The sequence below is a fragment of the Narcine bancroftii genome, chromosome 1 (genome assembly GCF_036971445.1).
Source record: "Narcine bancroftii isolate sNarBan1 chromosome 1, sNarBan1.hap1, whole genome shotgun sequence".
NCBI classification, from domain to species: domain Eukaryota; kingdom Metazoa; phylum Chordata; class Chondrichthyes; order Torpediniformes; family Narcinidae; genus Narcine; species Narcine bancroftii.
Window position 1 is genome coordinate 382,993,742 of NC_091469.1, and position 26,884 is coordinate 383,020,625.

The window sequence follows — 26,884 nt, forward strand, 5'->3', positions numbered from 1 at the left end:
GATGTGGCTCTTGTACCTGGATATGTCCCCTGTATGCAGGTGTGATCCTTATATCCAGGTGTTGCCTTTGTGACCAGGTATACGTGAAACCAGATGCAACTTACTAACCAAGTAATTACTTGTTAGATTTATTTTCAGCTATCTCACCAGGTATAACAAATGACTGTTTGGCTAAATTTGGAGATACATGGTAGAATGGAGGATAAAAAGGCAATTCTTGATAGCTGAGGAGATTTTGGCTAATGTCCATATCACAGGTGTCAGTTGTCTGACTCTTGTACACAATGTTGGGTTTTAGGATAGAGTGTTTATTCTATTATTGTTTTTCTCTTTATCTCATTCCTAGATCATGGCAAAACTCTTGCAGATCTAGAGTGTGTGCACAAGAATGAGCCAGGTTCAGCTCTGCGCCTGTTCCCTCCCCGTTCAGGAGTGCCTAGCCATCACTGGCTCCTTCCCCAGTAACCCAATGCTATTGGAAGCGAAGAGACTGAACCAATGCTCTCTTAACTTTCTGCGCAATCTTTGGTGACCCCTATTAACCCTCTGAAACAAGCAAAAACAAAATCCAAGCAACTTTCATCAGTAAATTGCACAGTAGCAACTTTCAGACAAGATAATGACAAAGTTAATTTTATTAGCAGCCAATTTAGCATAATAATTTTGCACATTGAAAGAATGGATGCAATACAATAGGGTATCATTGAAGCAGTAATGAAGGAGATTTGAAAATATTTCTTCAGCTTGGAACCTCATCAGTCAGCAACTTCCTCCATATTTTAATATGCTCTCCCGTCACATCAGGCTACTTTTGTGAACATGTTTATGGTCAATTGGTTACAACAACAACTGCTGGAAATATGAAATAAATGGAAACAAGCTAGTAATGGCCAGCAAGGCAGGAATGAGAGGGAGAAGCAGAAGGAACATTTCAAATACATGGCCCAGCGAGAAGCCATCAACAGATGGGGACGTTTTACATGTCTCTGAGAGCAGATGGGGCTCGGCTTAATGTCTCACCCATTAGGTAACATGCCTGACAGAAGATCACGTCCCTCAGTACCACACCAGAGACCCAGTCTCACTCCCACACCTTCTGACTCAGTGAGATCATTGCACCCTGACACACACAGCTGACATTGAAACCAGGAGATGATACAATCTCTAGGGACAAGGAAGGGGCAAGGTAAGAGTCATGGCCATGAGTATACATTTCATTTGATGCAAGCTTTCTATTTCATGTTTGATTGTAATGCTTCTTTTTGAAAATAAAGCCTTCTAAACCTTGCAAGCACAGTGAGAAGAACACGTTCATTGTCATAAACTTACTTTAGTTTGTAAATATTTCTTGATATGATAAAATAGCCACAACAAAGAAAAAAAATATTGTGGCCCGGGCATGTAAGAAATAGCAAGGGTAAATTCTCAAGTGTCCAAGCCTTTTCCACAGAAGAAATACAGAGAGGCATGGCAATTCAAGCAGCAAAGCAGGGTAATTTGACATTAAATTTTAAATGACATTCAATATTTGCTCCTGGCTCCTCCTCTCAGAAAGTTGTGTCAAGTGGTGATGTGAATTCTTGACCACTCCATTTTCCCTCCACTATTGGACATAGAATTGAAGCTCGCCAATGACCTGCCTGAGTGCAGAGCAGTCTAGGCTGGCTATGATCTTCCACTGACCGTATCTCTGCAGAACAACAGACTCCTCTATTATCAAGGTCCCACTTGCAGAGAGGATGCTGCAAATGGAAAGCACAGTTCTTAGTTCAAGCTGTATTGAATTTAATAAATGTACCCCTTTGATTATATGTGCGTTTGAATTTTACTGATTTTATTTGACATTTAGATATCCCTCCATTTGAAACACACACAGCGCAAGAGCATTGCTATAATATTTCAAGCTGTAGAGCAAAGTGGTGGAGGGGTGGGGAGAGGAGCAAACCCCACCCCCACTTCACAGGAAGACCCAGAAACCTCAATAAGGAGATCCGTTCAAGGTGAGGGAGGTCCTTTGTATGGGGTTGGTGTCCAGCATCTGCTGGAGGGTCTGGTAGGAGGTGGTAGACAACAGGGGCTCAGGAGTGATGCAACACCACACAAGTAGCAGGGGAACAGGAGGCATCGTGATCTCATGTCACGGTGAACATTCAAGTTCTCCTCCTAGAGTTACAGGTATGCCAGCGAATGCATCCCAGCAGGATGATTCACAGGATAGGACAGAAGCTGCTCCATCTATGATTGGAAGAAGATGGTGAATGCAGTTCAGAACATCACACAAACCTCCCTTCCCCTCCATGAATTCTATCTACAATTCCTGTAGCCTAGGAAAGGCAGCCAGCATATGGAAGGACCCATCTCCCCGAACACTTCTCATCAACAAGAAGGCTGAAGAGTGTGAAATCACACACTAACAGACCTAAAGAACTTCTCCGCAGCCATCAGGCTCCTAAATGAACCCTACAACAATGTTCTCATGGTACCCTTGCTTGGGCTAATTTTTTTTATGGAACTTCACACTTTCCAATTGGACTGAAGCTCTTCTGCTGAGCAGGTTGCATGAATGTTCCAGTTATCCTGTTAGACTGCTCAAGAAGAACCCTCCTCACTATACAAGGTATAATGTGATAAACCATATAACCATATAACCACTTACAGCACAGAACAGGCCAGTTCGGTCCTACTAGTCCATGCCGTAACAAATCCCCACCCTCCTAGTTCCACTGACCAGCACCCGGTTCATACCCCTCCAGTCCTCTCCTATCCATGTAACTATCTAGTCTTTCCTTAAATGTAACCAATGATCCCGCCTCGACCACGTCTGTCGGAAGCTCATTCCACATCCCCACCACCCTTTGCATAAAGAAATTTCCCCTCATGTTCCCCTTATAATTTTCCCCCTTCAATCTTAAACCATGCCCTCTAGTTTGAATCTCCCCCACTCTTAATTGAAAAAGCCTATCCATATTTACTCTGTCTGTCCCTTTTAAAATCTTAAACACCTCTGTCAAGTCCCCCCTTAATCTTCTACGCTCCAGAGAAAAAAGCCCTAGTCTGCACAACCTTTCCCTGTAATTCAAACCTTGAAATCCTGTCAACATTCTCGTGAAGCTTCTCTGCACTCTCTCTATTTTGTTTATATCTTTCCTATAATTTGGTGACCAAAACTGTACACAGTACTCCAAATTTGGCCTCACCAATGCCTTGTACAATTTCATCATAACCTGCCTACTCTTGAATTCAATACTCCGATTTATGAAGGCCAACATTCCAAATGCCTTCTTCACCACACCATCTACCTGAGTATCAGCCTTGAGGGTACTATTTACCATCACTCCTAAATCCCTTTGTTGCTCTGCACATCTCAATAGCCTACCATTTAATGCATATGACCTATTTAGATTTGCCTTTCCAAAATGTAACACCTCACACTTATCTGTATTAAATTCCATCAGCCATTTCTCAGCCCACACCTCCAGCCTTCCTAAATCACCTTTTAATCTACGGTAATCTTTCTCACTGTCCACAACACCACCAATCTTTGTATCATCCGCAAACTTGCTTATCCAATTCTCCACCCCTACTTCCAGATCGTTAATATATATAACAAACAATAGTGGACCCAGGACCGATCCCTGAGGAACTCCACTAGTCACTGGCCTCCAATTGGACAAACAATTTTCTACCACTACTCTCTGACACCTCCCATCCAACTATTGCTGAATCCATTTCACTACCTCCTTATTTATACCTAATGCCTCCATCTTATTTCCTAACCTCCTGTGGGGAACTTTGTCAAAAGCTTTACTAAAGTCTAAATAGACAAAATCCACAGCTTTCCCTTCATCAACCTTTTTTGTAACCCCCTCGAAAAACTCAATCAGGTTTTTCAAGCATGATCTACCCCTGACAAAACCATGCTGATTAATCCCTATCAATCCCTGTACCTCCAAATATTTGTAAATACTATCCCTCAGAACACTTTCCATCAACTTACCCACCACAGACGTCAGACTCACGGGCCTATAATTCCCAGGTTTACATTTGGACCCTTTCTTAAACAGCGGAACCACATGCGCCACCCTCCAATCCTTTGGCACTACCTCCGTGACCAGTGACATCCTAAATATCTCTGTTAATGGCCCCACTATCTGTCCACAAGCCTCCCTGAGTGTCCTTGGAAATATCTTGTCCGGTCCCAGAGATTTATCCACCTTTATCTTTTTCAACACAGCCATCACTACCTCCTCAGTTATCCTTATATGCTTCATGACCTCCCCACTATTTTTATTTACTTCAACTGGTTCAATATTTTTTTTCCCTAGTGAATAGCGAGGCAAAGAAATCATTCAAAATTTCCCCCATTTCCTCTGACTTCTCATTCAGCCTACCTTCGCTATCTACAAGGGGTCCAATTCAATCTCTCAGCTCCCTGCTCTTTATACCTCTTGTACACCTCCTTTTTTCTCCTAACCAAATTTCCAATATTCCTCGAAAACCAAGCCTCCCTATGACTTCCAGCCTTTCCTTTGATCCCCACTGGGACATTAACAAATAAACAAATGAACTTACTTACCCTTTGGTAGTGACACCAGACAACACAGATGGATCATTTCTCCTCTCCCCTCCCCCTCACTCGCTGACAACATGAAGTGACCCGTTTGTCAGGTCAGCCATGTGTGTCCTGGTCTCCCTTTACCACTGTAGCTAATAAGCCCCTTCTCTAAGCAGGAGAAGGAGGTGCAAACCTCCAAGGCAGGCAGACTCCTTACATGTTTCCCATTGCCCCTCCTGGTAGGATGGAGTTCACTGCCAGAGAACCTCTACAGCTGGTGGACACTTCCCAAAATGAGTCACCCATGTGGAGCTGCCCCTCAAGTGAATGGGTGAGTGTAGGTTCCCCAAGAATGCCCACCATCCCCCTTAACCACCTGAACCCTTGAATGTTTAGATATTAGAGGATACCAGATATATGGGGTCAGGTGGAAAAAAGTGGCACTTAGTTGAAAGGTCAGCCAATGTTCAAGAAATGGAGGCATGGAAATGGTCTACTCCTGCTTCCATTTCTTATGTTCAGACATGCTTCTATGCTGTTTCCAGTTGGCATGCTCCTTGGGATGTCACTGGCATTTAATGGGCTGCAGATAACTGGGGGGGGATGGAGCCTCTATTGCAACTGCTGTTAAGAGGGTGATGCCACAGTGTGACATTCTCTCAGACAAGTCAGAGGAGGATCACAGAGAAAAGCGTTTGAGGACACTGAGAGGGGATGTATCATTACCACCATTGTCACCTTCTTTATTTGTCAAATTCCAGCACTGATAGCTTGTGTTTCTGCTTATCATCTTCCAGTAATTGCCAATACCTTCACCCTCCTCTGCCCAATCTTCATTCATTCATTCTCTCTCTCTCACCTATCAATCATCTGCTCTATCTCCCAACTTCACCCCTCACCCTCTCATCTGTCCACCATTCTTCACCCCTCCCTAGTTCACCAATCCCATACTGGCTTCCATCTCACCCCTTCAACCCTCCCCTTCATCCCTCCTCCAGCAGCAGTCGTGATTCAAAAGGTAGACAATTCATTCCCTCTACTCCTCGCGCCCTGCCCCCACCTCCGTAAGTCCCTCCAACAGATTGCTTTCTTGCTTGTCAGGGTGATTTTGGTTACGGAGAGATCAAGCTCACATTGGTTTTTCTTACCTGAATAACCTTAACTTTGGTTGAAAGTAATCCAGTCCATCAATGCGGAGAACCGGATTTTCCAGAGGTTTTTTGAAAGGGTTTGTAAACTCCACGACAATGTTCACCATTTTTCCAAAAGCTATTTCTCCTTCAACCTGTAAGGAGAGGCAATGATTGGTGACTGTTTCATATATTTCCCGCCTCTCCTATCATAGCCGACAGCTCCTGTTTAATTATAATTATAATTTTATGTGGTTATTAATCAAAGACGTTTCCCAATTTGATTGACTCAGGTTAGACATGAGATACCATGTCTAATAGTCAAATTTTGTAGATCAATTTTTAAGGTAAAATTTAAGGGGGTTGACCATTGCATGCATACCATTTTTGACCATGTGATGATTCTTTTATTGTAATAAATAAACTTGGGTTCTTTTAAAACAACTATACTTTATTAGCTATAGAACTCATTCATGATCTTGTGGAGGCATCCATCTTGAATCCAACTGAAGCTGCCACAAACTAGTCTCTGACTCCCTCTAGTGGTTAGGAGGATCACTAGCACTCTATTATTACAGACCATAGTAAGTACCTTCATTGTTCAAGGAGCTGGGAGCTCAGATGTGCGGGAAGGCGGCTGGGACTGAGCAGTAACTTCATTTTCAAGGTGTTGGGGGCTCGGATATATGGACAGATAGCCAGGAACAGGAGAAAAGTCTGCATTTGGGGTGTTGTGAGTTTGGATGGACAGGTGGCTGGGGCCTAGATGAGAGACTGTGGTTGGAGCGTCAGGAGCTCAGTTGGGTGGTTGGCTGGGGCCTAGGCAAGAGTCTGTGGATGGGAAGTCGGGAGCTCAGATGGGCAAGCAGCTGAGGCGAGGGTCCGTGGTCGTGGGATTGGGAGCTCCAATGAGCAGTTGGCGGGGCCAAAAATAGGAGAGTTGACTTTTGCATGCGAGATATTGAAAATATCAGATCTTTGGGCCAAAACTAGGGGGTCAACTTTTACATGGTATTGACTATTACATACAGTAATCAGATCCAAATAAATGAGATGTATGGGAAATGGCAAGTATAAAACAAAGAGTAAAAGTGAAGAACAAGCCTTCCTTGATTCTACATTTACCATCCAATTTTCAACTACATACTGAGTTTTCCTTATGCAATGATTTAATTTATTTGTTTTAATATAGAGATTCACCTTCTGTCCTTCAAGCCCATGCCATCCAATTACACTCATGTGATCAGTTAACCAACTAACTCTTTTGGAGAGTTCAAGGAAACTGCAGCACTCAGAGGAAACCCATATGGACACGGGAAGAATGAACAGACTCCCTGGTCACTGGGCACCATGATACTATGGGCCTGAGAACTTCCTCAAACCTTTCACATAACCTGTAGTGTTTTCACTTGGCTTGACAGAAACAGGGTGGAACTGAGTTCAGGTCATGAGCCATAGACTTGGGAACAGGGCCCCAAGCAGTGCAGTGGGAGTGCTGCAGTGCTGTATCTGGATTGCCATGATATAAGAAAGCTCCTGTCTGTTTTCTCAGATGATCTGGAGCTGCCTTGAGGAGGAGCAGGCCAATTAAACCCTCACTCAGTATCACCACACACAGGCATTTGGCTACATTGACATTTCTGTGAGTTGGCATTTGCTGTACCTAAAGTGGGTGCCACTTTTCTCCCACATTGCAACAAATGTGCACTTCAAAATATCTTGGGAAGTTATCAGCTCTTGTAAGGTGCTGTGAAAAATGCAAGTATTTAGTTTTTTAATATGTATTAAAATCCTTTCTATTCAACTTGCTCTGATCATTTCATCTGCTGCCCTCTCTATTTCTAACCTATTAAAGACACTGTAATGGGCCAGAGTTTATAATTGCTGACAGACTGCCCACAATCCCATACACGTCATTTGTACCCCACTCCCAGGGACCTGCTGGAAGAAGCCCACCTGATACTCAGCAATTAGGCCCTTTGTGCAGGCAGGGTCTTAAACAAACAATGTTGTGCTCGCATTACTGAAATAAGTCACCCTTCACTTCACATGAGCGTGTGACTTCACATTTTCCACATGATATCCCATCGGCTGTCTACATGCCTTCTATCTTGATCCACCCATAACCCAGGAAGTCTCTGTCCAGTCTCCTCACAGATCACATTGTTGCTGAGCTTTTGCACATCATTTGCCCTCATCCCAAGTATTGACATCACTTATGACTCACCGGGTCTCACCATTCAGTCCCAAAGCATCTCACAAGTCGCTGCCTCCCAAATGGAAAATATTCTGCTTTTCTCCACTAACTAATTATTAATCCATACCAGTATATTAACCTCGAATTCCATGAATTCTAATTTTGTGTGACAGATTCTGTTAAACTTATGGAACAGCGTTTGGAAGCCCAAGTACACCATAACCCTTTCTATCCAACTGCATAGAATATCAAAAATCTCTGCAGCGTGTAGTCAAAGTTCAGGCTGACACTGTTTACTGGTAGCATTATTTTTGAAAGGCCTTTTTACCACTTTCCCATACAGTAAAATCCCCGGTATCTGGCACCTACGGGGATTGTGGATGCTGCTTATGCAAATTTTCCATTTGCCTGAGACATGCTCTTCCAATGCTTAATTATACACCTGCATTAAGAATAAACAGTTTAAAAGACAAAAGACAGTGCAAAATGTAAATTAATTTGGAAAAAAAAAGAGTATTGTGGTCTTTAATTATGTAAAGTTCACTTTAATACAGGTAATTCCTGAAACTTACAAAATTTAAATTTAAATTTGAATCCCGGTCACTGGCGCTGTAACGATGTGGCACGCGCCACTGCGCTAACCATGTTTTCACTTGGCCTAACAGAAACAGGTTGGAACTGAGTTCACGCTGTCATAATTAACACCCCCACCCCCAAGTTTACAGCTAAAGCCTGAGTAATATACTTAATACTAATAAAGATAAAAATTCTTACTAGGCAGGGATAGTGAGACAATTTGGGAGAGTCGCCCCAGCATAGAGCAGCGTTGACTGGCTCTTCATCCTGGGTGCCACCATTTTATTCAAACACAACTTTATTCAAACAGCTGCTGCAGGTGGGGCATGACCAGGGCTCTCTGCTGGCTGAAGGTGTTGTGTGTTGATTTGGAAAACATTTACTTTTACAATTTTAAACTTTTATTTATTCTTGTTTATTTAAAAAAACATTTACTTATTTCCTCAAAATTTTTTGACGGTTGTTTGTGTTGCCAGTTGCTTGAATTCCGAGGATTTTACTGTATTACCTTCCAGCACATTCTTACTACAACATCAAGGTGATTGGTTTCCTGTTCTATAGGCAACACAAGTGGTTAATGCAAAGCTATTACAGCACCAGTAACCCGAGTTTAATTTGCCTTTCTTAAGGAGTTTGAACATTCTCCCTGTGACCTACGTGGGATTCCCTCGGTACTCCAGTTTCCTCCCACCCTCCCAAAATGGACAGTCTTGGTGAGTTAGTTGGGTGTAATTGGGTAACATGGTTTTGAAATGTACTGGGGATGTAGGTTAATCAGGTGTAAATTGGGCAGAATGGACACATGGGCCGAAATGCTTTATGTCTAAATTAAAAAATTTATAAAATTTAAAAAAATAAATAATTAAAAATGGGCTTCTACCATGCTGTAAATAAATACATTTAAATTTACTGTTCTTCGTTTTCTCACTCCTTCCAGGCTTGAATAGTTCGGTGGGGGGGGGGGGGGGGGGGGGAGGGAACACAATTTCAACCTTCCTAACTGAGGGATAGGATGTAGATTTAACATAGTGGTTTTCAAGTTCCCTCCCTAAACTCACACTCACCTTAAGCAATCCCTATGACATAAGTGCTCTGTGATTAGTAAGAAATTACATAAGGTGGTATGTGAGTGTGAAGGGAAGGCTGAGAACCACTGTTCTAGACCCATTTGTTACTGAAATAATTTGCTTGAGAAAAATTGTCACTGGTCCATTTCCTTTGGAGTTATGAAACTGTGCACATAACGAGTCAAATAGGTACCATTAAAACAGTGGTTTTCAAACTTTTTCTTTCCACCCACATACCACCTTTGGCAGTCCCTTACTAATCACAGAGCACCTATGGCATAGGGAATACTTAAGGTGGAATGTGAGTTTGGGGGCAGTTTGAAAACCACTAATTTAATAGAAGTTTGGAATATGATGATTGGTGTACTTGTCATCATTCAAAAGGGATTTTTCTGGGAAATTATTACCCTTCAATCCCACTCATTGCCCAATATGATTTTTTTCTCTGATTTCCCCCAATCACTCCAGGCCTGTTGTCCTCCACTACTTCAGGGAGAGTTTTGTTTTTCGTATTTTGAGGGAATCTTAAAAGGAATTTCACCAACAATTGTTTCTGACCAGGGATCAGATGGTCAAAATAGAAGCAAATTGCATGGATGGACTGCACTGACCCGAAGGATTGTAAGAATGTTTTTGGTTTTTCAGTTGGATTTTCTATCACGTTTGCCTGAACTAACTGTTCTAATTGGGCAGATTAGTTAGCACAATGATATTACAGCATGGTTCTTACCAATCTGCCCAATTATGACATTTAACCCAGGTTCAAATCTGCCACTGTCTGTAAGGAGTTTGTACATTCTCCCCCTTGACCCACATAGATTTATTTGAGTGCTCTGGTTTCCTGCCATGTTCCAACAATGTACAAGGTTAATAAGTTAATTGGTTGCATGGCTGTATTTGGGCATTGCAGACAGATAGGCTGGAAGGGCCTTGTACTGTGCTGTATCTCCAAATTAAATTAAAGTTCATATATTCTGGGCAGGACTTACCTTTATATTCAGCTTTGGAATCTTCAGTATCACAATCTTCTGGCTAACCAAATTATGCCCAGTCTCTTCCACATGGCTGCAGATGAGGAACTGTAGAGCAGACTGTTCAACCAAACTATCCTCATATGTATTTGACTCGATTTTCACTTGTGTCTGATGGACTAAAATGGTGTATCAGATTAGGGAAACTATGCTGAAGTGAGCATCACAGTTTAGAAGTCTGGCAACTTCATTTGTAAAACTGTTGGGTTGTCTTACACAAATTTGGTTCCTTTTATTCTTTGCTTATGCTGGTAAATTGTTCAGTCTGGCAATCCAAACAGTCTGGCAAATGCGTATCCAGAACAATTCTTCCTTGATTCATGAAAATTGAATGCAAACCACACCCTGTCCAATATATCAAGATTTCAGAACATACTATTAATAAGGAAGATATTAATGATATTCAAGAGCTGCGAGGTAATGCTGCATCTCTATAAACCTCTGAGTAGATGTGCTAAGTTCTGGTCATCTCATTTCAGGAAAGATGTGGAAGCTTTGGAGAGGATACAGAGGAGAATAAACAGGATGGTGCCTGGATAGAGAACAGGTCTTATGAAGAAAGGTTGACTGAGCTTGTGCTTTTCCCTTTGATGCAACAGAGCATGAGTGGTGATTTAATGGAAGTGTATAAGATTATGAGACATTAAGGTCAGCCAGCTCCTTTATAGCAGGGACAATAATAGCAAATACCAGAGGACATCCATTGGAAAGTTTAGGGGAGATGTCAGAGATAGGTTTACACAGAGAATGGTGGGTATGTGGAATACAATGCCTTTAATGGTATTGGAAGCTGGTACAATGAAGACATTTAAGGGACTCTTAGATAGGTATGTGGATGTAAGATAAATAGAGGGTCATAGGTGTGAGGGAGGGAAAAATTAGACTGTTGTGGCATGGTTAGCATAGGGGTTAATGCAACATTTTTGCAGTGTCTGCGACCTGGGCTCGAATCCAGCGCTGTCTGTAAGGAGTTTGTACATTCTCTCCATGTCTGTGTGGGTTTCCTCTGCATGCTCCAGTTTCCTCTAAACCTCCAAAACATACGTGGTTGTAAGTTTATTGGGTGTAATTCTACAGCATGGGTTTCAATGGCCAGAATCAACTTCTACTATGTTATGAATTAAAAAAATACTTCCCATAAGTTTCATAGAATAATTTGGTAAATTTGCATATACAAATAGTCCAGATAGTCCATCAGTAAAGGAGCAACCCTGGCCATGTCCCACTGGAAGATGCCAGTGGTTTGCTTTGAAAATGAAGACTTGGTTCTATATCTGTCCTGGAGCACCACCGTCTACTGGGGTGGGGGGGGGGGGGGATGATAAAGCTAAACGTTGAGGATTTTCCCGGAGCAACACTAGCAAGTACCAGAGGATATCTGTTTAAAGTGAATGGAGGAAAGTTGTGGTGCAGTGTCAGAGAATGGTGGATGACTGGAATACATTGCTGGGGGGTGGTGGTGGTGCCTGGTACAAGAGGGGCATTCAAAAGACTCTTAGATAGGCATGTGGGAGTAATAAAAATAGAGGGTTATGGGTTTTGAGGTAGATAAAATTAGACTACTGTGGAGAAGGTTTATGTGGGTCATGGGCTGAAGGGCCTATACTATGCAGTAATGTTCTGTGTGCTGCAACCAATCAAATGGAAGAATTCAAATCAAGAGACTGAAGCAGGAAAATAAAATCTGGTTATAAGTTGGATTTACATTATCAAATGAATACAATGGTCATCAATAGAAAGGGGTAAATAGTAAAATCTCCAATATTATTTTTTTTAATGAAGGAACGAGGCCCATATTTGTAGAATTAGATGTTCTGTACAAGAAGTTTTGCAGCATGTAAAATCATTATAAGTCTAATCACTTTTGAAACTTCTAAAAAGGTTAAGGTAGTGTAGTGCTACTGGGCAATAACCTTAAGTTCAGACCATTATAATGATATTGATTTAAACCAGAGCAACACATCCTATGAAGAAGCAGAATTCCTAAGATTCATAAAGTCAAGAGACCATGGAAATTGGCACTTCGGCCCCACTTGCCCATGCCGATCAAAATATCCCACCCACACGAGTCCCACCTGCCTGGATTTGGCTCATATTCCTCAAAGTCCATCTTATTCCATGTATCTGTGCAATTGTTTCTTAAATATTGCAACAGTACCTGTCTCAACCATTTCTTCTGCCAACCCTCTGTGTAAAAAAGCCCTCAGGTTCCTGTTAAATCTCTCCCCCCTCACATTTAAACCTTTTCCCTCTGGGTAAAAGACTCCTTGTATTCACCCATAAATGCCATCAAAATGCCAAGCATTGCTTCTTTACAAAGAGACTAAGACTGAGAAATTGAACTGGATACAAGATCAATGACTCATCCTCACAGCAGAAGACCTTTCTATCATCTGCAAGGAACATTAGGAGTGTGATGAAACACTCTATTTGCCTGGATGAGTACATCTCCAAGGAAAGTTGATACATCAGAATGTAGCAGTGTTTTTGACTGGCAAACCTGTCTACTACACTGAACATTCATTCCCTCCACCACTGTTGCATTTTACCTACTATCTGTCAGGTTTAGGAAGCTAAAGTCAGACAGAGCCCTGGAGGAATATAAAGATTGCAGGGAAGAGCTCATGCAGGACATTAGAAAGCCCAAAAAGGGCCATGAAATGTCACTGATGAGCAGAATTAAAGAGACTCCTAAGGCATTTTATACACAATGAAAACAAGATAGGGATTTATATTTGGAATAACTGTGTGAGGAACTAAATAAGTACTTTGCTTCAGTGTTTACCATGGAGACAACATTGATAGCGATGGGGAGCATAATAGAGGGTGTTTATAAATTTGGGCATTTTTATATCAAGAAAAAGGTGGTGTTGGGTCGTTTGAGAAGCATTTAGGGGGACAGATCCCCTGGGCCAGATGGAATATATCCTGGGTTATTGAAAGAGTCAATGAAGGGATTGCTGGGGTCTTGACAATGATTATGGACAGCACGATTAGAGTAGTGGTTAGCATTTCGCTATTACATCGCCAATGATCTGGGTTCGAATCTGATGCTGTCTGTAAGGTGTTTGTAAGCTCTCCCCATGACTGTGTAGGTTTCCTCCAGGTGCTCAGGTTTCCTCCCAAATTTGAAACACGGGCAGTGTGGGATTGAGAAAACCAGCACAGGTTAAAATAGAATTGGATAAAATTGGAGACAATTTAGCAGAATTTATTTATCAATGGGATCCAAAATTAATAACTGCTGTGAGGGAAACACCTTTGCTTAAAAATTTGATTAATATTTGGAATACATTGAATAAGGAAATTAGATCAAAAGGTAGTATTTCGCCCAAAATGCCTTTGTTTCAAAATAATCTTGTACCTTTTATGAATATCTGCTATTTACAGTGGGAAAAGTTAGGTTCAACTATGCTTTTACTTGTCTGTAGTAAGCTTGAGGTTCTTATTAGGAAAGGTTATACTAAGAAATTTATTTCTGTAATGTACCTATACTACGAGCAGGTACCAGTAAAAAAAGGAGTTCGTAAATAAAGACAGAAATGGGAGGTTGATTTGAATATTGTGATAGTCAAGCAAAGATGGGCAGAATTTTGCCATGATTGTATGACCAACATTATAAATGTTAGATATAGCTTAGTTCAATATAATTACTTACATCAATTATATTTAACACCGGGGAAGTCACATGATGGAGTAGTGACCGGTAAGAAAATACCAGCCCTCTCCAGAAAAGAAAAAAAAAGTAAAGAAAAAGCAAAGCCACAGACACAGAAACCACAACAAATTAAAAATAAAAGTGTGGAGAAAATGGCACCAAAGAGAGAAAAACCAAAAATAACGGGAAGAAAAGAAGAAGGAAAGACGTCGGAAGAGGCCCACCGTGGAGAGAGAAGCCCGCTCCCTGAGGTCAGTGGAAACCCTGAGCGCAGGACTACAAAGATGGCTCACGGAGCCAAACAGAAGTGCGCAACTGCGCATGCACGAATCCTCGCGCATGCGTGATGCACACGACAAAAACAACACCGACGGGAGGGGGGACCAGCTGAGGAGTGGATCTCCACAGCTTGAACAGGCAAGAATAACACGACAGCAAAGCTCCCAACAGGAAAACACAGAAAATAATGGAAACAAGAAGGAAGAGAGTGAAAAAAGGAAATCAGAAAAACAGCAGATGACCAGCCCAGAGGAAGAAGACCAACACCAAGACACCTTTAATAAAAATAATAAAAACAAAAATACCCAACAAACTAAGATAAACAACCAAACAAGAAAGTCAGAAGAGACAGAGGTAAAGGACACAGATCCTGGAGTGGACTCAGAAGAAGAGGAGGGAGAACATCAAACTCTACACAGAGAAATGGAAGATGAAGGGAAGGGACAGTACAGGGATAAAAAAAAATTTCAAGAATATATGGAAACATTAAAAGAATGGCTGACACAAGAATTCAGTGAAATAAAAAGAAGAATAAAAGATGCAGATGAAAAAGTGAATAGATTAGAGATGATCATGACAGAAATAGGGAAAAGAGTAGACAAGGTGGAAGAACGAGAAACAGCCATAGAAATGGAGGTAGATGACTTAAAAAAGAAATTGGAAGAATCTGATAAAAAAGTTAAAGAAACACAGGAGCTGTTAGCTCAGAAGACAGATATAATGGAAAACTCTAATAGGAGAAACAATATAAAGATAGTGGGCCTCAAGGAAGATGAAGAAGGCAAAGATATGAAAGAATTTATAAAAGAATGGATCCCCAGGGTCCAAGGAATGCCAGAATTACAGGAAGGAATGGAAATAGAAAGGGCACACAGAACATTAGCCCCCAAACCACAACCACAACAAAAACCAAGATCCATTCTAGTAAAATTCCTGAGATATACGACAAGACAAAATATATTAGAGAAGGCAATGAAAAAATATAAGAGAAGACAAAAAAACAACTGGAATACAAAGATCCAAAAAAAATTTTCTACCCAGACATAAGTTTTGAACTCCTGAAGAAGAGGAAGGAGTTTAACGCAGCAAAATCGACCCTATGGAAAAAAGGTTAAAAATTAATGTTAAAATATCCAGCGGTGCTTAAAATTGTTATCCCGGGGCAGCAAAGCAAACTGTTCTCGGATCCAAAAAAAGCATGAAAATTTGCAGAACACCTACAAAACAGACAGAGAAATGAAGAGATGTAACAAGAACAAAAATGACAGCAAACTATATATAAAGAAGAAGAATAAAGTATAAGAAATAAGAAGGGAAAGAAAGGGAAGAAAGGAAGTAAGGGGGGAATTAAGAGAGTGAGCTTTGTTATATGTGAAGATTAAAATCTTTTCGGGGGAGCTGGGTGGGGAAGAATAACAGTCATTGCAAAATCAGTTGACGCTTGCGAGCAGGTTCGCAATCAAAATGGAGAGGGAAGATGTGGTTGCCCGACAAGGGACAAAGGGCAACTCAGAGAGGGGAGGGACTATTGGGGTTAAAGGAATTTTAGATATGGGAATAGTGGAAATATTTTATGTTTTAGAAGTGTTGTCTTACAATGTGTTCAAAAAAAGAAATCAGAAATGGATAAGAAGGGAAGGAGGTGATGAGGAAAGGGAAAGGAAAGGTAAACAAAGTATGAAATGGCTATGTTGAACTATATGACTTTAAATATTAACAGAATACATAACCAAATCAAAAGGAAGAAGCTGTTAAATTTACTGAAGAAAGAAAAAAATGATATAGCATTCGTGCAAGAAACATATCTAACTGAAGTGGAACACAAGAAATTAAAGAGGGATTGGATAGGGCGCGTAACAGCAGTATCATATAATTCAAAAGCCAGAGGAGTAGCTATATTAATCAATAAAAATGTACCAATAAAATAGAAGAGGAAATAATAGATCCAGCAGGGAGGTATGTAATGATAAAGTGTCAAATATATTCAGAATTTTGGAATTTGCTAAATGTATATGCACCTAATAAAGAAGATCAAAATTTATGCAAGATATCTCTTTGAAGATCGCAGATACGCAGGGGAATATACTAATAGGAGGGGATTTTAATCTTAATTTGGACTCAAAGGTGGATAAAACTGGAAAAAAGACTAACAGAAAGAACAAAGTAACCAAATTTATAATTAAATCGATGCAGGAAATGCAACTTTTGGATATATGGAGGAAATAACACCCAAAGGAAAAGGAATATTCATATTATTCGGGTAGACATAAAACATACTCAAGGATAGACCTATTCCTGTTATCAGCCCACATTCAAGGGAGAGTTAGGAAAATGGAATTAAAGCTAGATTGTTATCGGATCACTCACCCCTGTTATTGGCCATAGAACTGGAAGACATCCCACCAAGAATGTATAGATGGAGATTAAACTCCATGCTACTTAAAAGACAGGATTTTAGAGAATTAATTGAGCGACAAATTAAAATGTACTTTGAAATAAATATGGAATCAGTGAAAGATAAGTTTATACTATGGGATGCAATGAAAGCGTTCATCAGAGGGCAGATAATAAGTTATGTAACTAAGATGAAGAAGGACTACAATCGGGAAATAGAACAGTTGGAAAGTGAAATAGCAAATACAGAAAAAGAATTAGCAATAAAGGAAGATACAACTAAAAGAAGAGAATTGGCAGACAAAAAAATAAAATATGAAACACTACAAACATATAAGGTGGAAAAGAACATAATGAAGACAAAACAGAAGTATTATGAGCTAGGAGAAAAAACGCACAAAATACTAGCGTGGCAGTTTAAGACAGAACAAACTAAAAGAACGGAATTGGCATCAAGGAAAAAGAACAAACAAATTACATATAACCCAACGGAGATCAACAAAAACTTCAGGGAATTCTAAGCACAACTATATCAAACTGAAAACGAAGGGAAAGAAGAAAAAATAGATGAATTTCTAACTAAAATTGAACTACCAAAATTGCAAACAGAGGAGCAAAATAAATTAATAAAACCATTTGAAATAGAAGAAATACAGGAGATATTAAAAAAACTCTTTCTTTTCTTCTTTGGCTTGGCTTCGCGGACGAAGATTTATGGAGGGGGTAAAACTACCGAACAATAAAACACCAGGAGAGGATAGACTCCCAACAGAATTCAATAAAACATTTAAAGACTTATTAATTCCTCCTCTCCTGGAAGTAATGAACCAGATTGAAAAAACACAAAACATGCCAGATTCATGCAAAACAGCAATAATTACAGTAATACCAAAGACGGGGAAAGATCCACTAAAACCAGCATCGTATAGACCAATATCTCTACTTAACACAGATTATAAAATAATAGCTAAACTATTAGCAAACAGATTGGCCGACTGTGTACCAAAAATAGTAAAACTAGATCAAACTGGATTTATTAAAAAAAGACAAACAACAGACAATATCTGTAAGTTCATTAACTTAATCCATGCAGTACAAGGAAACAAGACTCCAACAGTGGCGGTTGCTTTAGACGCAGAGAAAGCCTTTGATAGAGTAGAATGGAATTATATATTCAAAGTACTACAAAAATTCAACCTACCAGAGAAATATATTAATTGGATTAAAGGGACCATTGGCGAAGGTGACAGTAAATGGATATATATCAAACCAATTTAAATTAAGCAGATCAACAAGGCAGGGATGTCCACTATCTCCCTCACTGTTCGCGTTAGCTATAGAACCACTAGCAGAACTGATAAGAACAGAAAATAAAATAAAAGGGATAAAAATAAAAGAGAAGGAATATAAAATCAGTCTATTTGCAGATGATGTCATAATATACTTAACAGAACCAGAAATATCAATAAAAGAAATTGAAGGAATATGGAGAAGTATCGGGGTACAAGATTAACACAAATAAAAGTGAAGCAATGCCATTGAATAATGCTGATTTCACAAAGTTTAAGAAAGAATCACCATTTAGATGGCAAACACAAGCAATTCGATACCTAGGTATACAACTAGATAATAATCTAGGCCATCTATACAAACTAAATTATTAGCCATTAATGAAAAAATTACAAGATGACTTAGAGCACTGGAAAGACTTACCACTAACACTGATAGGAAGGATAAACTTATTAAAATGAACATCTTCCCAAGGATACAATACCTATTTCAATCATTACCAATTCACCTAACAGAGAAATTTTTCAAGGAGCTAAAGAAAATAATAAGGAAATTCTATGGAAAGGGGGTAAACCAAGGATAGCGCTAGATAAATTAACAGAATGGTACAAACAAGGGGGCTTACAGCTACCAAACTTCAAGAATTATTATAGAGCAGCACAATTAAGATACCTATCAGATTTTTATCAAACAAGGGAAAAAAACAGATTGGACCAGATTAGAGCTCGATAAAATAGGGGAGAAGATACCTGAACATAAACTATATGAGTGGAATGAAAAGTTGGTGCAACATAGGAATTCACCAGTATTGCACCATCTGTTCAATATTTGGAATAAGATTCACGTAGAAAGGAATAAAATAAATTATCAACTACCAAAATTAATATTGACACAAAATCAACTAATCCCTTTCACAATGAATAACCTTTCCTTCAGAGAATGGGAGAGAAAAGGGATCGAAAGAATATAATTTTTTTTTGGGAAATAAATTATTATCTTTGAACAAATGAAGGACAAATATAATATAACTCACGATACAATGTTTGCATACCACCAACTGAAAATCTACTTGAAGGACAAATTAGGAAACAGTCTGAGGTTACCAGAAGGAAGCAATTTTGAATATGTAATTACAGACACAATGAAAATTAAAAAATTTATAACAAACATGTACATCAAACTGCAAGAAAAGGAGAATGAGGAAACAAGCTGTAAACCTAAACAAAAATGGGAACAAAATCTAAACATAAAGATAAAGAATGAAACATGGGACAAGCTATCCTCCGGAACTATGAGAAATACAATAAACACGAAGTTACGCATGATACAATATAATTGGTTACACAGGCTATACATCACACCCCAAAAGTTAAATAAATGGGACCCAACAGTATCAGACAGATGTTTTTGCTGTAAGAAGGAAACGGGAACAACAATACATGCAATTTGGGCATGTGAGAAAGTGAAAAATTTTGGGAAGATCTAAACCAGGTATTAAATAAAATCACAAAAAGCAACATACCAAAAAACCCAGAGATCTTTCTTTTAAGTAATATAAAAAATAAAAAACTTGGACTCGATTTGGATGGAGCACAAAAAAGATTTATTATGATAGCCTTAGCTGTAGCAAAAAAATGTATTATGTCAACCTGGAAATTAGAAGATAACCTGAGAATACAGCAATGGTACATAGAAATAAATAAATATATTCCATTGGAAAAAATAACATATAATTTAAGAAATAACATCACAGTATTCGAACAAATATGGGAACCATACATGGAACACAATAGAGAAATCCTACCACAAACCTCCACCACCTAAAATGGCAGAAGGAGAAGACAACGAAATGAACTGACCCGGTATGTAAAAGTAGAAGACACAAATTTTTTGTTTATTTTTATTAAGTGACGACATTGTTTAACGGGTTTAATGTATCATATAGATTGAACATTGAATAAATGGGGATGGGGTGAGGGAGAGAGGGAATGGAGGGGGGAAAAGGGGGAGAAAATGACACTGTATGTATTCAAGAGAAAAATGTCTGTATGTATTTTGGTCAGTATGGTTCATAGTGTGAAAAATTTTAAAAAAATTTAAAAATTATATTTAACACCTCAAAAATTGCATAAAATGAAATCAGATCTATCAGATCAATGTTTTAGATATGGTGATGAAATAGCAACTTTTTTATACTCTACTTGGTCATGTTTTAAGGTTAGAATTTTTTAGGAGGATCTGGGAAAGTTTTTGGGACAAATTACTGGTATTGTTTTTCCACATTGCTATTTTTGTTGGGGAACATTGAAGGAACAAGGCCTGAACTAAATTTACTAATACATCAAGTTAAATTTGTTAAAATTTCTCTCGCAGTGGCAAGAAAGTGTATTGCAGTGACCTGGAAATCGGATCTGTTCTTATGTATGAAAGATGACATTCGGAGATACAAAGTTGTATTCCCTTAGAGAAAATTACTTATAATTTAAGAAATAAATATTCACTTTTTGTGCAGATTTGGATCCTGTATGTGCATAGGACAGGAATAAATATGTAAAAAAATATATATTTACGGCCTCCTAAGTCCTGTATAAATCTTCTTCCCTATAAGTCATATGCACTGTAAGACTCAAGCGTGCGAGCCAACCCTCTGTGTCGTCCAGACTTCACTTTTATCTTTCTATTTTAGTTTTCCTTTTTAATTTTCTCAGTCAATTATATTATATATTTACTATATTATATATTCTATATAGTGGGAGGGGGTAAGGAGGTAGGGGAGTGGTTTAAACACTGTGTAATCACTGTCTTAAATTTGTTTAAGTATTATTTATATAAATTGCATAATGACATGGTTGAAAAGTTTAAATAAAATATTAAAAATCAAATATGCGGGACATCGGACTTGTCAGCCACAAACGAGCCTGCAGCTGACGTGGACTTTTTTACCCCCTCCATAAATCTTCGTCCGCGAAGCCAAGCCAAAGAAAGAAGAATCACTGTCTTAAATTTGTTTAAGTATTATTTATATAAATTGCATAATGACATGGTTGAAAAGTTTAAATAAAATATTAAAAACCAAATACAGAGTTAGTAGGTTAATTGGTCTAAATTATATTAAATGATAACTCTTTGTATCCTCACTAATGACAGATGTCCCAAAGTTCTGGAGAGTGTCTGATGCTGTTCAAGAAGAGAAAGAAAGATAATTCAGGAAATTACAGATCAGCCTCACATCAGTGATAGGAAAACTATTGGAAAGGATACTCAAGGTGGGATTCATGCACATGTGGGAAGTCATGGTCAGATTAGGTACTGTCAACATGGCTCTATGAGGGGCAGGTCAAGTCTCATAAATTTGATTGAGTTTTATTAGGAGATGACAAATGGTTGATAATGGTAGAGCAGTGAATGGTGTTAATGGATGTTGGTAAGGTGTTTGACAAGGTCCCTCATGTTGGATTGTTTCAGAGGGCACCATCATCATGGCCCATCCCTTTGTGAGCAAAGATGAACACGGTGTCTTGTAGCTCTTTTGCCCTCAGAACTTTTTGTAGTTGTTGGCACATTGTGATATGCCACTGTGAATTGTGGAACGCCATGCAGTGCGATTTTTTGCGAGGCCCTCCCAGTCAATATGGTTGACATGGAATGACTAGAGATCACACTTGATTATGTCTTTGTAGCGAAGACGTGGGCGGCCAACAGGGTGCGGATGCATGGAATTCATGGTGAGTTGATTGAAGAGGGAGTTGATTGGCCCATAGAAGGCAGAAGGTAGTGGTTGAAGGGTCTTATTCTGGCTGAGGTCTGTGACCAGTGATGTTGATTGGTGTTATTTGTGATTTAAATATATATGCACACACATACATGTGTATAGTGCATGTATGTGTTCACATACACATGTACACATGGTGAGTGGGATGGTAAGTTGGCAAATGATACAAAGATTTGTAGACAACAATGTTGTGGACAGTGTAAAGGGTTAACAAAAATACAACAGGATATGGTTCAGTTACAGATATGGGCACAGAATTGGCAGATGGAGTTTAATCCAGACAAGTGTGAGGAGCTGCACTTTGGGAGGTCAAAATATTAATCTTTAATAGGAAGAAGGAAGGGGATGAAGAACTAGAGGAAAGTGTGAGTGATGGGCTATGGAAAGAGGGGAAGGAAAGGAGAGAGAGAAATGAGGGAAAGCAAGAGAACAGAGAGGGAGTTACCTGGTACCGGAAATTGGGGAAGTCGATGTTAATGCCATCTTATTGGAGACTACCAAGATGAAATATAAGGTGTTGGTCCTCCAATTTACATGTGGCCTCAACCTGGTTATATAATGTGGCAATGTTGTGTGGAATTGAAGTGGTTGGCCACTTGGAAGTCCTTGTTATGGTAGGGGACATGGAGATTGAAGATGCTCAACAAAAGTCCCTCAATCCATGCCCAGTCTCAACGATCTAGGTGAGGATGCAGTAAATGACCTGAATAAATTCACGTGAAAGGTTGCTTCACTTGGAAGGAGTGTTTCAGGTGTTTGGAGCACAAATTTGTGGTGAAAGGCTGCATTAATGCTGGGATAGGTTTATATAGGCCAACACAACATCATGGGCCAAAAAACCTGTATTGTGCTGCATTGTTCTATATTCTATGTTCATTCTTGATGTCAAGCTGGAGAGGATTAACAGAAGATTTACCGGGATTCAGGGGCTAAGATATAGGGGAAGGTTGAGCAGGCAAAGGCTTTATTTTTTGGAGTGCAAGATGATGAGGGGTAATCTCATAGAGGTGTACAAAGTCATGAGAGGAATGGATTGGATGAACACAGTCTTTTGCTCAGAGTAGGGGAATTGGTAACCAGAAGACATTCGTTTAAGATGAAGGGATGGGAAGAGATTTAACCAGAACCTGAGGGGCAATGTTTTTACAGCGGGTGGTGGTTGTAGGCAATGGGTTGCCAGAGGAAGTGGTTGAGGCAGATACTATTAGAATATTTAATAAATATTTGGACAGATAAATGGATTGGACAGGTTTAGAGTGATATGGGTCAAACACAGGCATTTGGGACTAGTGAGCTTGGGACATCTTGATCAGTATGGGGAGCAAGGATTCCTGGTTCCACCGTGGACATGTATCCAGAATAAGGTATCAGCATACCCACAGTCTGTTCTGTGTTTGGATGGGCTCCAGTGTATCAGGCTCCTGTGAAACCTTCATACATGTCTTCAGCTATGGGCGGAAAGTTTAGCTCAGCTCCCCGACTATTCGGACACCCTCCAATCCTTCTGCCCGATGCGTTCAATAGCTGCTACTGATCATCAACTGCATCAAGGCAAAGTTTCTCCCTTCCCAGCTTCTCTGTATTTTATTCACCCATAGTAAACCCCTCCCCCCCAACTTCTTTTTCTCTAAAGGAAACAAACTGAACAGACAAAATCTCTGCAGCTATACCTTACCTCTGCATTGTCCCTGGGGCTATCATGCCTTCCCCATGGGGCAGTGACCACAGCTGCACTCGGAGCTCCAGCTGTGCTCTCACCAGGCTCTTCGCTTCTACCCTGCTCCTGTCTTCAGTGCCTTGCTCACTGGAGGAAAATACCTCATAAACTTTCTTGCCCACCTTATACACCTGGACATACCTTCCAAAGCACCTCTGTTCTCCTACATTTACTGTGTGTTCCTGTGCCTTGCATGTTCTCCCACCCTAAGTGGGTTACTTCATATTTATCTGTATGGAATTACCTTGTCTATTTTTCTTTTCATGCTGTTCCCCAAATCCCAAATCATAGTCATTGGTGGAGAAATGTTAGGACTTACCCTGATTAGCCTCCACTTCCACTTCAATGTCCTCATCCGTAATTTGGACTTTTGGCACTCCTGTGTAGAACACAATGTAGCCGGAGAGTTGGATCTTGACTGTTCGATCTGCATTGCTATTGTTTTTGATCTCCAGGCCGATCTTGAAGTCGGTACCCAGGACAATGTTCTTATCCACGTGCATTTCTACCGAGACATCTGATTCCGATTCAGTTTCAACTGGTTCTTTCTTAACTCCATGCTGGATCGCTGCTTCCAAAGACAACCTCTCCTCCTGACTGCCTAGATAGAGATCGTTGAGGGGAATGTAATGGGAGGAAACATGGAATAAAAAGGATAGAGTGAATTCTTACGTGAAGGCATTAGAAGACCCCTAGGTTAATGTTTTTTCCAACATCCAGGCTACATGAAGAGAAACATACCCGCTTGTTAAAATGCCCTGTTTTGAACAGTGCTCTACAGTGTCATGAGGTATGCTTGTTGGTGAGCTCCATTTTGAGGTGCCCTGACAGGAAATGCAATATCCTCAGCATGACTCTCTCTACTTTCTTCCACCTCACCACATATCACCTCTTTATCAACCCCTTATGTTGATAATGCTTCTCTGACAATGCCTTGAGTTGGACGACAAGTCACACAGCAGAAGAGTAGCCACTCTATAAACTTGCATTCATATCGTGCAGCTGCCTTAAAAATAGTGTGGTTTGCAAAGGAATTCTCAAACAAAATTTACAAGCAGATAGCTGGACTGCTTGATTGCTGAGGTAGGTTTTAAGGATCATCTGAAAGAGGAAAGTTAGAGCAGTTTAAGGAGGGTTTTAGAGACAGAATTAGGGCAGTGCCGCCTTACTTGCATAGCTCATGTCACTGGCCAGGGGCCTCCAGACTGGGAGGTTCCATCACTGATGCATCTAATCAGGCAGCAAGCTTGGCCCTAGACATAAAATATTTCTCCCCACAGCTAAATTCAACTTCAATTAAAATTTTATCATTGAGCAATTAAAAATTTATTAACCTGGAGCATTGAAAAGCTAATCTGTGAATCAGTATTCAACTCAAGCACTGTCATTTTTAACAAATTTTGCGTTTCACCTCTTTAATTATGCTTTCTAAAACCTTTTACTGTTTCACTAAATAACCTTCAATATGGCCTGTTCCCGCTCCGTAAATGGTTATATGGTTATGGTTTGCCCGTTTTATCAGCTTTTTTCTTTCTATCTCTCATTCTTTCTCTCTATCTACATTGTTCTCTATCTTCTCTCTCTCTTTATCTATCTCACTCTCTCTCTCTCTCCATCTCTCTGCCCCCCCCCACCCCCGCTCACAAACACGCACAGACACACACTCTCATTCTCTTTTCCTTCTTCCCTCATTTTATATATTCACTTCACTTGCTACCTACATTCACTTCCACATCTTTAACTTGGTAATCCCAGACCTTGTTCCACCTCCCTGCCACAGATCACACAAATTATTATTTAGAAATTCATTCAGTTGTTGTCATTAGATGAAGAATTACTTCAACCTGGTCATTGGCTTGCCGGGCTAACTGAGGACTGGGGAAAGTCACCTGCGACCTCACCCATCATTGGTCTGTGTTTCTTCAAGGAACTCTGTGATTGAAGAGAATGTCAAAAGATAGATGGAAAATGTTACATCTTTGGATCATTTGCTGAAAACTTCAGGCTTCAGAATTGTAGCTGAGGACCTGAAGTCAGGTGGAACCCACTCGGAATGTGCACCAAATTGGAAAGGTCCCTGCTGTGGTCTGTACCTCATTTATATCAGCCCACACTTCTGAATAAATCAGGTCTTCCTTCTGAAACTTGGGAAAAACACCTTCTCCTTGCTGAAGATTGTGTTTCTGGGATTTTGTGCATCCATTTGAGTGTGCAGTCACCACCTGGGTTTAGGACAGCTCTGGGGTTGAATCCCAGATTCCTTTGAAGCAAGGGCAAGAGAAGGAGGGGTGGTACAGCAATGATCAATGTTTTCATTTTTAAGTTTGGACATTGGAATCACTAAACTATTTATAAACAAACAGAAAGAACAGATCGTGATACCACCCACCCACCCCCCCCACCCCCACCACACCCCGAACTGTAAACTTTGCATGTGATGGTAAGGGAGACGTTGCATGCATTACCAGTCTTTCCCTGCCCTTTCATTGACAACAACTTCATTTACATAGCAACTTTAACATGGCATAATGTGCTGAGAGGCTGCTCTGGACAGCATTAGACTATTGTTGACACCAAGCCATGAGAAAGGTATGAGGGCAGAGACCAGAAACTTAGTTGAGCATGTTTCAGGAAATGTTGTAAAGATGGAGGAACAGAGGTTCAGGCAAGCAAGTCCAAAGTCTGGGACCAGGCATCTGAAGGCACAGTCACTGATGAAGGAGCAATTAAATTCATGGATCTCCAGAGGCCAGAGCTGGTAGAATGCAGCTTCCACAGAGAATCGTCAATTTAGGAAAGGGGGAGACTGTGATGGGATCAAAAGATAAGGATGAAAATGGGTAAATTAGCATGTGCATCAAACTCAGGTCATCAGGTGCAATGCAAAAATGTGATGGAGACACTCAGCAAGTCATGCAGCATGTATAGGAAGCAAAGGGCAACCAACATTTCGGGCTTGAGTGCAGCATCTGAAGAATTTCTTGTTTAACAGATCATCAGATCCAGGGCTGAGAGACAAAGAAGACTTGGTACAAGTGAGGATATGGGACGGTTGGGATTGGGTGACCCTCAGGTTTCTGCAGCCCAGTCAGAAACAACTTGGAATCATCACCTAGAATGGTGACAAAGCATCAAATGAAGCAAAATTACCAGCGAGGACAAATTTGACTACAGTTGTACTAAGCTGTCTCATACACCACCAGTGTATTTCAACATGG

General features: G+C 40.0%; 1 protein-coding gene across 5 annotated transcripts in view; it reads right to left on the reverse strand.

Annotated features, from left to right (window-relative positions):
- Window positions 1–617: 617 nt before the first annotated feature.
- LOC138751343 (coagulation factor XIII A chain-like) overlaps window positions 618–26,884 on the reverse strand; it is a 120,655-nt gene continuing 94,388 nt past the window's right edge. For 4 of the 5 annotated variants that reach the window (XM_069913513.1, XM_069913516.1, XM_069913514.1 and 1 more), the window contains exons 12-15: window positions 23,986–24,267; window positions 10,515–10,675; window positions 5,704–5,840; window positions 618–1,742 (exon numbers count right to left, since the gene is read on the reverse strand). In XM_069913513.1, coding sequence (XP_069769614.1) covers window positions 1,604–1,742; window positions 5,704–5,840; window positions 10,515–10,675; window positions 23,986–24,267 — 719 coding nt within the window. In that variant the 3' untranslated portion in view covers window positions 618–1,603. The remainder of the gene's footprint in view (window positions 1,743–5,703; window positions 5,841–10,514; window positions 10,676–23,985; window positions 24,268–26,884) is intronic. The other variant, XM_069913517.1, reaches the window with a different exon arrangement.